Source organism: Crocodylus siamensis, chromosome 8 (genome assembly GCF_052110815.1).
Source record: "Crocodylus siamensis isolate JL-2025a chromosome 8, ASM5211081v1, whole genome shotgun sequence".
Lineage (NCBI taxonomy): Eukaryota > Metazoa > Chordata > Crocodylia > Crocodylidae > Crocodylus > Crocodylus siamensis.
This window is the reverse complement of record NC_143402.1, coordinates 17,357,405-17,370,552: the sequence shown is the minus strand read 5'-3', so window position 1 is coordinate 17,370,552 and position 13,148 is coordinate 17,357,405. Positions and strand designations below refer to the sequence as shown.

At 41.7% G+C, this 13,148-nt stretch overlaps 1 protein-coding gene across 5 annotated transcripts in view; it reads right to left on the bottom strand.

Moving 5' to 3' along the window:
• ATRX (ATRX chromatin remodeler) overlaps positions 1 to 13,148 on the bottom strand; it is a 147,353-nt gene that overhangs the window by 99,766 nt on the left and 34,439 nt on the right. For all 5 annotated transcript variants that reach the window (XM_090060998.1, XM_090061001.1, XM_090060999.1 and 2 more), the window contains 2 exons: positions 11,931 to 11,998; positions 7,309 to 10,469 (listed from right to left, as the gene is read on the bottom strand). In XM_090060998.1, the coding sequence (XP_089917124.1) occupies positions 7,309 to 10,469; positions 11,931 to 11,998 (3,229 nt within the window). The remainder of the gene's footprint in view (positions 1 to 7,308; positions 10,470 to 11,930; positions 11,999 to 13,148) is intronic.

Sequence of the window (13,148 nt, the reverse complement as noted above, 5' to 3'; positions counted from 1 at the left end):
ACCTGACCTGAATACACAACAGGAGGCTCATGTTCTTTTAGTTCACCAGAGGACCTCACCGAACAAATAAAATGACTTATTTCAGTAGCAGTCACCACTGAAACCTACCTTTGACACGGTAGATGTGGATGACCTACCTCCTCAGAAGCGCTACGGACTACTGCTGCATATCTCTCAAGACTTTTTATGCAATGGGGATTCTGAATGTCAATATTTTGTACGTATAATGGTTTGACTGTACTATGACACTTAAGTTATTTCTGGTGAGCCACGCAGATACAGCTACATGTAAAATGAGAGCCACCAATCAGTCTTAAGCATGATGTAATAGAATAATGGAGGTTAGTACCACTATTCCAAATACGAGACTGCTCATGTACTTAGTCTTGAATATAAAATAGGAAATAGGAACTCTTCCTCCTCTGTACTCATATGGTACCTCCATTATGACATCTCCAAAATGCTCTTGTAAGAAAGGTCTCTGAAGATAAAGAAGACAAAGGAATTTGTAAAGGATAGGGCCTGGAACTGGAATGGATCAATACAGGTGAGAAACTCATGTCACCTGTGACAACAGACTAAGCCTGGCTCAAAGAAGCTTCAGCAGATTACAGTTTTGGAATGGCTCATCCGGCTTTCAACAATCCTATCCAATCTGTTGGCTTGCATTGGGTGTAGAGCGTTTCAGTGGGGACCAGAGGTTTTCAACTTTTTTGGCTCAAGGAAGCCTTTGTTAGGCTCAAAGGACTTCTCAGAAAACACCACCTCTTTCACTTAGTTCTTTTCCTACAAAAATATAAACAAGCAATTCTTCTGTTACAAACAACTCAGAAAGACTACAGCAAGTGAGAACGTTTTTGAAACCTTTGAGTTTATCCTGTGAATCCCACGTAGGCGTTTGTACACCTAACAGAGCTATTACTCCATGGCACTCTGGAGCACCCTTGAAGTGACTTTACAGCACCCTGGTTGATACCCTGGTATATACTGTTGACATTTCCCTTCAGCCAAGGAAAGGAAAACTGCCATAGTGAGGGGCTGATTCAGGTCGTTTTTCCTCAGGGAAAGTTTTTCCTTCACTTTGGTTTCTTCAAATTAACGTAAACTCAGTAAATTGAACCAATGCTTCTCCTCTAACTGAAGGCCTTCTGCCTCGGCCTAAGAATTCTCTTCAGGTTTCTATTTTGTCAGACCTGGCATCCCCCAGTTTCAGAGCCTGCAACAAGAACCATCCCTGCTCCTGTAGCTTCCCCACTTAACCCAGAAGCTTCCTCCCAGAGCTTCCCTCTTCTTGGCAGCACACTCTCCACATGACCTAGCAGCATCTTACCAGAATTTTTTGTTCCTAGACACCTCCCTGTCCACTTGGATTACCTGCTGCCTCACCTGATCATGTCTCAGCTGGAAAGATGCTATCCTGTCATAAGTGACAAGATGTTACATCCAATTTCTTTTAAAGAGCAAGCCATAGTCACTGATGAAAAAGTACTGGTGTCTTCTGAGGAAACCATGGTTTCTTCCTTGGGGGAAGAACAGCCAAGTGGCTTGCATGGGTGCAATAGAATTTTCTGCCTCATCTGCAGTTAAACACAGTCTGGGGCCAAAATGCAGATTTCCCAGATAGCCTGTGAATTTAAAGGAGTGGAGAAGGACACCACTGTCAGCTTTAATTTAAATGCTCTACTCCTTCAGAAGGGTGGGGCCTCCCATCATGGACTGAATCTTTTAGGGCACATGTGTCAAACATGGCCTGCAGAGCCACTCAATCCAGCTACTGATAGACCACAGGGGAGGGCAGCAGCTGGGCAGGGAGCGGTCTACAGCAGAACCTGGGGTCCTGGGGCCAGGGCGGACATGGCAATTGAAAACCAGTGGATGAGAGGGAGCTAGCAGTCTCTGTTATCCTTCAGCCACTTAGCCTGTTGCTCCGCCACGGCTGTACATCCTTGGCCACCAGTCCATCTGCATGCCTCGTTTGATTCGGATTTGGCCTGAATCGGGAATAGCAATTTGATTCGTTGATTTGGATCACTGTCCCCAGTTCAATTCGGCTGAATCCAGATCTGAAGATTCGATGCCGATTCAGAGAATCAGCGATATGGACACAGACACAGCTTTAAAATTTTTTTCTACACGCCTTGAGGTACCAGTGCAGCTCGTGATCACTGTGGTGCTGGGGCAGATGGAGCATCCCACAGGAGCCTCTCCAGCGTGCTGGGAAGAAAACCCAGAAGTGGACCAGAAATACTTTTGGTCCGCTTCCAGTCTGCCAGGGAGCGTGCTGGGGGAGCATGCAGGAAGAGCTCCCCACCCGCTCATGTGTCCCCAGCTTGGCGATCAGCCACAGGAGGACCCTGGGTGCCCCTCCAGACCCAGGAGACACCAGTCACTGAGCTGGGAGGGTGCGGGGGGGGGGGGGGGGGGGGTGGAGGGGGACCCTGTGCAGTCCCCAGTGGACCAGGAAGTGAAAAGTTGTTCATCTAGGTCCTACAGCATTCCCCCTTGACATATTTGTAGGCAGCTATTGAGTCGCCTCTCAGCCTTCTTTTGCTTAGGCTGAACAGTTCCGGATCCCAAACTCTCTCCTCATAGGGCCTGTCTGGCAGGCCCTTGATCATGCAAGTGGCTCTTCTCTGCACCATTTCAAGCTTGTCCACATTCTTCTTGAAGTGGTGTGCCCAAAACTGGAATGCAGTACTCCAGCTGTGGCCTCACCAACGCTGAATAGAGGGAACAGAGCATGTCTATTTATCTGCTGATGCACACCAGAGTTCTAGTTGCTCTGTTGGCGACTTCGTCACGCTGGTGTCTCGTATTCATCCAGCCAGTGGACAACCACCCATCATATAGATATAGTGCGCGTTCTTCCTACCCAGATGAAGGACCCGACTTTTGTCCCTGTTGAACCTCATCTGGTTTTGTTCAGCCCAAAGGACCAGGCTATCAGCTGCCCTATTTCGCTCATCAGGGCAGCTTCCCTTATTTTTTCTCCAACATCCAATATGCTTCCCTTATTTTTTCTCCAACATCCTACATATCTAAAGAAGGACTTTGTGTTGTCCTTGATTCTGGTTGCCAATTTGTATTCGATTTGTGCCTTTGCTTTCCTAATCTGCTCCCTACACATGCTGGCTATAGCTGAGAACTCCTCTTTGGTGGTTATTTCTGACTTCCATCCCTTGTAAGCTTCTCTTTTAAAAATTCAGCAGGTCCATGACTTCCCTATTAAGCCACTCATTTTGTACTCCGTTCCTCACTGGGCCATGGTGCCGCAGGGCCTTGCCAACCAATCTACTACACTTGTGGAAGTCTACCCTAGTGACTGATTTCCAAGACTTACAGTGGATGGAGAAAGTGATCATCTCATGGTCACTGTCGCCCAATTTCCCTTCAATCCTCAGATTGCTCACTGTATCATCCCCTGTGGCCAGAAACAAGTCTAAAACTCCCTTACTCCTAATCAGCCCATAGACTCGAGTCAGATAGAGAGCTCTTCCATACAAGCAAGGAAGCTCTTCCATGCAAGTGATCAAATCTTGCTGTGTGCTCATCCCACGAGACGTTGTGGGTGACTTGAACTATCCAGACAACCATGCTCTGAGAGTGCGCAGCCTCTACCACTTCCTAGAGAATTCCTGGCCAAGCTCTTCCTCTTGACTTGGAGATCTATAGTAAATTCCTACAGTCAAATCCCCTTCCCCATGCTCTCCCTGTATCTTGACCCAGAGGGTCTCAACTCACTCTTCGTTGCTAAGCTCCACTTCCAGAGAGATGTAACGTTCCTCCACATAGAGCGCAACTCCTCCACCTTTCTTCCCAACACGATCCCTCCCATACAGGGTGTAGCCATCTATACCTGTGGTCCAATCACAGGTAGAGTCCCACCAGATCTCTGTAATCCCTATAAGTTCGTATTGCTTGTTGGCTAGCAGGAAGGTCAGTTCTTCCTGCTTGTTCCCCATGCTTCTGGCATTTGTGTACAGGCACCTAAGCCTGCCTCCTCCTGCAGCTCCTTTTGGGAATCCATGACAGCTTCCACTGGGGCCTGGGGCTCTCACCCAGTCCTGCCTCCTCCTGTGGCTCCTCTTTGGGGATCACACACAGTGACTTTGCCTTTGAACTGAACAGAAACTACTTGTGTATGCTCTTCAGTCAAATACTTAAGGTCACCCCACAGAAAGAACCCAATACCTGCTAATTTTTACAGTCCCTGCATGATTAAAGTGGGATCAGATCACTCTATGCCAAACATAATTTGAACACTGTCAGTTTGGGGGACACTGCTATGTTTTGAAAGCACTGCTGCACATTCTTTGAACATTGGCTGCTAAGATGATTCCCTACAAAACAGAAAGATGACTGGTAAAAGTGTTGGGTACAAGAATTAGTAAGCAGGAGAAAAGCCTCTGTTCTGTCCAAGAGATAGCAAGATGAAACTGAATGACTCCACTTCTTATGCTTGAACTACAGCACAGGAGAAGACTTTGGGCCAATGCATAAATCCAACAGGGACTGTTACACAAAAGATTTCAATCTTGTATATCTGAGATGTACATGTACCTACAGCAGAATGCATACCAACACTAAAAAAAAAGGAGAAATATTCATTACTTTATGATCTGCTTAATCTGGACAATAGTTTGATGCTTAATAGCTACTATTCCATACCAAATCTTCTTCAAGCTTATCTTTAGGTAGAACACAAAAACACATGCATAGAAAAGTTTGCGTTTAAGCTTGTGCTTACTGGACATTTGGTGCCGATATAACAGCATTAGTGCTGATTCAAAGCAAGTTCAGACTGATTATAGAAACAGAACACATCACAATTCACTGTTTTCTGAACTCTAAGCTAGCTCTCTTTATAAGAGGGCATTTTCAAAAGAATTTTATAAGAATGATGAATTCAACCCATTCATTCATAGCAGACGAATTATAAGATGCTTCATTATAGAGTAGATTAATTTTTCCCAAGCAAAAGGATGATTAAAAAAAGAAAAGAAATGGCTAAACCTTGAGAATGTATCAACATCTACTATGCCACTTCTTGTTAGGCAAATAGGCAAGTTCTTTTTCCATTCTATTTACACAAGAGTCAACTCTCTTACAACATTTTCGGAGTTTGAAACTTGCGTACTAATCTGAATAGTAATACATGAATAAGATGTACCTAGTCACTCTGAAAATGGTGGCTCAACATAACACTATAAACTTGTTCTCCCACAGTAACTTCTATCCAAGAAGCTCAAAAGCAATTAACAAACATTCCTGAAGGAAGTCCTGCAATATCCTTGTGAAACAAGTATTATCTCCATTTTACGTATAGAGAAACAGACACAATGCCCTGCCTCACCCTCTTGCCCCAAGGTCAAAGAGTCTGAAGAAGAACTTGGAAAAGAGCTTGGAAACTCCTGAATCAACACATAAGAAGAAGCATCAGCAGCTTTAAGTTTTCTGCATTAAAGGTTTTTTAAACTGACAAAGTAACATTGCTTTAATTTTATTTTACACTTTTAAAAATGTAAGGCCTTTTCTCCTGTTTTGATATTTTTAAGAGTCTTTTAGAAAGGCCTAAAAGCAAGAATGTTTCTCACTCATGAGTTCTCAACATATACATACCCATACATTCACACACATACATATTCCCATCTCCTACAACTTTGTTTCAGTTACAACGTCACAAATCATGGCAAAGGGTCACATCAACATAAGCAGTGAAACCAACTACACAAAGTGCTGTGGAAGGCCAAAGAAAATGTGGCAGATTATAATGTGTCATAAATCCAATGTCTATATTTAGTCCATGATAACCAAACTTCGGGATACAAAAATAAGTCAAGTTCATGGGCTCATCTATGAGAGGTATTTTGTAAATTCCCTTTGAGGATTAAAGCTGAGAGACTGGCGAAAGAGTGGTTTTCTTGTGAGAAATGTGCCCCCCCAGGTACCTGGGACAACATTTCCACTCTCAGTTTTAATTCTTAAAGGGAATTTTATAAAATACCTTCCACACATGAGCCCATGAACTTAACTTCATCAACTTTTTAGACATCAGGAGGCGCTACGACCCCAGCACTTTTTCCCGCCATGGCAGGGTGTCGGACTTGATGATATGCTCAGGTCCTTTCCGACCCTACTAACTATGAAACCTGCTAGATACAAAAAAGCGTGGACTAAATATAGGCATTGGATTTATGACACATAACCTGTCTAACATCTGACTCCCCTTCCCCCCACTCTCCTGTCTCATTCTTTGACTATAGCTACTTTCATTCCCCCGTCCCCCGCAACCTGACTCTCACCTAGCGACCACCTCAATTTACATTTTAACTATCTTTCTTGCATTGGTACTGGCCTCTTGATGCTTTACCGCTCCATCTAGGAAGAGCACAGGCCATCTGCAAACACTTCCTCAGCCTGACAAAGGACATTTGTGCCCAAAAGCTTACTAAGAAGATTTTTTCTGACTGAGTTGGTCTAATAAAAGATATCAGATTTACCCAAAGAACCTTACTGTAACCCAAGCTACAGGGCTTGATATTCAGCTCCATTACACGACTAGCAGCAAGGGATCTAATAGGGGTCCTGATTTCTACCAAATATTCACTGCCTTGACAAAAAACAAATGCCAACAAGGATAAGAAAAACAAGAATACATTTGGTGTTACATGCTGTGGCTCCAGCTTTGAGGGCCCTTCTGGAAATACCACAGTTCACTTGTAAATTAAGCTGAAGTGACAGTGTAGGCCAACACTAGCCAAATGATAACAAGTGACATTATGGAATTTATGAACATTTGATATTAAAAAAAAGTAGGGTTTAAAATATGTCTCAAGTTTTAGAATACGTAGTTATACATGCTTCTGGATACCTTCACTTAAAAGCATTTGCATGGATTAAATCAATATAAATCAACCAAATAAGGGCTGTTTAATAGCCCACAGGCTCTCTCCTGACCACCGCTCCTCCCATTGCTTCTGCTTCTGTGGTGGCCATGAGCTCTATGGTCCCACTCTCTTGCAACACCTGGTTCCTGCCCTGCTCCTAGGGGCAGGACAGTCAGGAATGGGTCTGTGCTGCCTGCACTCTGTAGGGAACCGGGCTTCCTGGGCTGCACATGGTAGGGAGAGCTGCTGTGCAGCAAGGGGAAACCCAGGAGGGCCACCCGTGTGGTGAGCAGCCCATGTAGTGTGTGGCCTGGAGATCTGATGGTCCCCCACCACCCAGAGGGGCAGCCCTGATCCCATTCGTGCTATTTTCCTCTATCAACATGATAATCAAAAGGTAAGACTTAAATCATTTGCACACCTGAGGACTGACAAAATCCTGTGTTGAAGGACATCATTAAATCTTCTGTCACTGGCACAATCTTCTGCTCATCACTGCTCCCATCCCCTGTTGACTTCTGGTCATCATTCTCTTCTTCATCTGATGAAGACGATGTAAGATCATCCTTCTGCTTTTTAGAAATTCTCTTTTTCTCTTTTAAGTTACCCTTCTTGCTTTCCTTAGTGGATCCTCTTCTACTCTTTTTTTTATTATCTTCATAAGATCCTTCATCAGAAGAGGACAAAGAATCATTCTGTTCTTTCTTAGATGCTGTCTTTTTGTGGCTTATCTTTTTCTTTTCTTTAGCTTCTATACGTTTATTGCATTTATCATCATCAGAAGAACTCTCTCCTTTCTTCGGGGGCTGCTCAGCATCTGAAGATGAATCAATCTGCACTCTCTTAGTTGTTCTCTCTCGTAGATTTCTTCTTTTCTTAACCATCATTTCATTTTTACTTTTATTGTTTTCAGAGGAATTGTAGCCATCTTTCTCTGGAGATGACTTCTCAACATCAGAAGAAGAGTCATTTTGTTCTTTTTTGTGTCTTTTCTTTTTCAAGTTTTCACTTTTCTTCTCTTCACCTTCTGTTGCTTTTTCATTCTTGACTTTGTCCTCTGAAGAATCACAATTCTGCTTTTTTACAGTCTTCTCAGCACCATCTGACGAAGAATCATCTTGTGCCTTTTTTTTCTTCCGCTCTCTGTTTTTCTTTTCTCTAGCTTGTGTTCTATTTTTACCTTCAGAAGGGCAGCTTTTTGTTTTCTCCAGGTTTGACTTCCTAAAATCCAACAACTCATCCTGCTTCTCTGTTGAAGTTCCCTGATTTAAATCTCTATTTTTCTTTTCCTTAATAGCTGTTCTCTTACTTTTTTTATCTTCAGAAAAGTTACTAGTGTCCTCTTTATCTGGGGATGAATTCTCAGATTCATCATTAGAAGATTCATCTTGCTGTTTCTTCACATTTATTTTCTTCTTTTTCTTACTTCCTTTTTTACTCTGCTCTTCTTCAGAGGAATCATCCTGCTTCTCTGTTGACGTTCCCTGTTTTAGGTCTCTATTTTTCTTTTCCTTAATAGCTATTCTTTTACTTTTTTTATCTTCAGAAAAGTTATTAGTGTCCTCTTTCTCTGGGGATGAATTCTCAGATTCATCATTAGAAGATTCATCTCGCTGTTTCTTCAAATGTATTTTCTTCTTTTTCTTACTAGAGGTTCCTTTTTTACTCTGCTCTTCTTCAGAGGAATCATAACTGTCTTCTTTCCTGGAGTATTTCTTCTTGGCTTTTTTTGCAGATTCAATTTTACTCAAACTTTTTATTTCTCTTTCTAACTCAGAGTCATAATTTGAAGAATCTGAATAGTTTTGTCGTTTCTTTTTTGCAGAAGTAGAGTCTTTAGTTGATTTGCCTCTTTTGGAATCTAAATCTGAACCAGAACTGGAACTCCTCCTTTTTCGTTTTCCATTTTCATCTTTCTTTGATTGTTTCTTAAGATCATTTGTAATCTTCTGAACATTTTTGGGTGTTTCAGTATTGCTATCAATCTCTGAAGAACTCTGACTTATCATAGCTACTTCTTTAAGGACTGCTGGCATCTCATCAGAATCTGAACTTTGGTCCAGCACTTTTGGTTTTTTGGATTTAGAAAGTTTATTAGGTTTAGGGCTATCGATAGTCTTGTCGAAAGAATTTCTTTTATCTTGCTTCCTCTTTGATTGGGATGATGACTTTTGCTTACGCTTTTCATTGCCAGTATCATTGCTGTCCTCTTCTGAATTAGATGTTAAGGGATTAACATCTGTTTGACGCCTCAAAGGAGTGGTCTTTACACGTGGGGACCGCCTGAGATCAGATTCTTCTACCAATAAAACAGCATCATTTTGTGGCAAGCAGTCATTGCCAGCATCATGGTTTTCTTTTCCAGAATCACAGTTTTCTGCTTTAGATATTGCATCAACATTCTTAGCTTCCTTTTCCAGACTATTCTCTTGATCTTCAGTTTTTACTGGGGAATCAGAAAGGGAAACAGGAGTCAATTTTACAAACAATTCTTTAGTTACTTTAGCTGATGTTTTTAACTTTGGACCTCCTTTAGTGTCTTTCAGAGGAGTATTAGATTTTATATTTGCATTTAGTGTTTCCTGCTCTGTTGCTGCACTTCTACTGCCCTGTTCTTCAGAGGCAGTTTGAATTTCCATAGCAGATTCTAGAGTCTCAAAAATATCTTCTGGGACTGATGAAGGAACAGACACAATATCCATGTCTAAAGCCTCCGTACTATTAGGCTCGTACTGAGGTTCTGCATTTGTATCAGACCTTTTATCTTCGCTGCTAGCATTCTTGTTTTCCGTTTGTTCTGTTGTTGGAACACTTTGATCCATGGGCTCATTGTCAGACTGTGCTGACTCAATTTTTTCCTCAGGGTTTACAATGTCCTTCTCTTTTAAGACTGCGTGTTCCTTTACTTCCTCTTTTTTACTCTCCATTTTTTCTGGTTTAGTTTCATTTTTTTTCTCTTTGGTATTTTTTTCTTTGATTTTAGCATCCAAAGCTTGAATCTCCAAATTCAGACCTTCTTCTAATACCTGATGAGCTTTTTTGATGTCACTCAGCACAGATTTAAAAGCTTTTAGTTGACGAACCTGTACAGTGGGATTTATTTCTGAATTTTCTGTTGCCTTTTTCAAAAAATTTACAAAACTAGCATTCATATTTGTTGTAGTCTCAACCAGTTTTTTAGCCTTTTTAAGCAAGTCTTTTGGCACCATAAGTGCTTTGTAGGAATAGGTTAATGAACCAGAATATGAATCATCTATTTTTTTTTCTTCTCCATTACAATTTGAACTGTTTCTCTTTGGAGAAAATTTGATTGCATGGTCATATATTTTACTTTTTTCACTCTCAACTTTTATCTTTTTTTTGTTTTGTTGTAATAACTGTTCTAAATTTTCAAAGACACTGTCACATGCAGTGACCAAGTCCAACAAAGGTTCTGGCTGGCAAATGTAGCAGTGCCATTGATTATTTTCATCCATTATAGTTGATAGCTCTTTTCGACCAAGGTTGCGCAGAATGCACTTTTTGCAGAAGGCATTATGGCAAAAGTCACAGCAAATTAAGTTCCCACCTTCAGCACACCATCTGAAATAAGATTAGGAAAATATTAAAATGCTACCTAAAAAACAAATTTTATAGCTTGTTATACATAAATATAGTCTCCCACGGTTTCAATATTAAAAAATGGACAGCAATAAAAATCAAGAAGTTTTGTTTAGAAAGTTAATATGGCAAGCAGATATCTAGACATTTTTTAAAAAATACTGAAGTGCTACAATTAAAACCTCAAAGGCAGATTAAAATGTTGCAGTTTAAAATGCTCAGAAAATGAGAAAAGCCAGGAATATTTAAATAGAGCTTTTAAACACCCACCTCAGCTATACTCTAAATACTCTGGCCTAATCTCCATATAAGTAGGAAACAAAATTTGTCATCATGTGAAAAGCACTCAAGCCTTCCTGTTGTTCCTAAGAACAAAAGGATAGGCCTTTCTAACCTATATCAGATACAGGGCTACAGTACCTGATATGGTATGTGTACTGCATACATTTAAATGTGTGCTGAAAACAGGCTTTTGTGGGGGGCGGCTTTTAAGTGCATCTAGTGTGTGATGTCTATGGTAAAGACTGGAAAAAGTGAATGAAACAAAGGAAGTTCAGCCAACCTAGAGTTAAGCAGTGGGGGTGGAAAAAAAAGCAGCATTTTTGGTTGAATCAAAAGGTGGAAAGAGCATGGCAGGCTTCCAGCCACAGAAACCAGGAAGTTCTGTCAGAGATAGTGAGCCCCTATGTACCATAATGAAAACTACTTTTAGGACAGGAAGAGAGAATAGATTTAAAGCTAGTGGGGAAAAACTTAACTGAATATCTTCAAACTGACTAATTTTAGTCGCATGACATTCACCTTTAGTGCATCATCTGAAATGATGCATTTCCTTGCATTTTGTTTGCTAAGTTAGTATTAAAAACAAGCTATGGACGGTAATCATGGGTTATCCAACTCCTTCAAAACTACAAGCTACAAACTTCATAGATCACACCAGCAGGGTCCACACCAGTGCAAGCCATGGGACCCCTGGGTGTTCCCCAGTCCTCCCTATACCAGGCAGACACTCCACACTGTACCAGGCACATTCCCTTCCCTCCACCCATGCCCTGGACTGGGCATGTGGGTGCTCCCTCCATTCTGCTGCACCAGGTATGTTAACCCTCTCCTTCCACCTTCTTCCCCCCACTGCATCATGTGCACAGGTGTGCATGTTGCAGCCCCACCTTTAGCTCCCTGGGAATGGGCTCTTCTGCTGCACTGTGCCATACTCCATGGGTTCCCCCAGCACTACAGGCTGTATCATGCTGGTCTGTCCTGCCACTGAGTGGCTGAGAAGAACCAGATATGGCCATGGGCCACCAGCCTTGGGTTAGGCATTTCTTGGTTATAAGTGAATGCTTAAATGCTCTAGTGCTAGTCTTTAACTTTTCACAACTATTCTTAAATTATTCATTATTGCTTGAACACGTGAATTATAAATGGTGTTTATGTACTTACCTACATTGTTCATCCATTCCATCTGAATCACGACTAATATCATCACTCATATAATATTTGTAGCAAGTCTTTAAGGAAATAGAACAAGGAAATTTCCATTAAAATTGACAGATGGAATTTAACAACACTATACATTTAGTCTGGTGTATTAAAATCAGACATAAAAAGGAACACAAGAAATCTGTGCAAAGTGTTCTTTCTTCAAGCTCTGGCTAACTTTACAAAACTGCAATCTTCATCACCTCCAAAAGGTACAGCAACATCTAGATTGTGACTTTTTGGATATGAATGGCAGAACATGCATTTGAAAACTAAGTATGTGTACCTTCTTTGGAGGGCCACAGACCTTCCAAAACATCCAAATATACTTGTTCTTCATTATCCAGAAAAATTCTTTCCAAGTTATGAGAAAAAAAATCAATACCAAAGAAAGAAGGAAATAAACAAAAAAAACCCCACCCACACACTTTCACCCACACAAATTCCTACTGAGATTCTCCTTTCAACTTTATGTTTTTCTTTATGTTAGCAATTAAAGTATCTCTCTAAACTTTTTGTCTGCACCAAAGGCTGCTTAAAAGTAACTTACTAGTAAATGAACTCTAAAAACTGTAATACATGGATCACTTACTTGGTCGTGCGTAGCAACTACACTTTGCCAGAGGCAGGGCAATCCCCAGGGGGTGAGAATCAAGGCGACTGCCCGGGGCCCCATGCTTTGGGTGGCCCCATGAAGCTGGATGGAGTGGCCGTGGTGGCTCTGCACCACCACCACTGGCTTTGCATCTGGCCGCTCACAACCCTCACCCTCCCACCCCACCCCTTTGCATCCAGGGGGCTTGGAATCGGGGTGGGGGCGAGGCCCTACACAGGCTGATTTACCTTGGGCCCCACATCCTGCTCGGGTCAGCTCTGACCAGAGGAATTGAGGAGTAACAAATAAGACTGTACCACTCAAATGCTACTAATGACTGACGTCCATGAATTTATAAAGGACAAAGTCTGATGTCCTTATCCAGCCCTTACTCAATCAAAGCATCAAGTGCCAAATCAAAGTTTTGCTTGAATACAGATTAAATAAAAACTGTAGATGATACCCTGCTGTATTCTTCTGCCCACTCACTCCAGAATTCTGAAGGGCATCAGCAGTGTTTGTGCATGTATGTGTATATGTACATGCACATGCATGCATGTGCGTTGTAAAATAATTATGTAGTC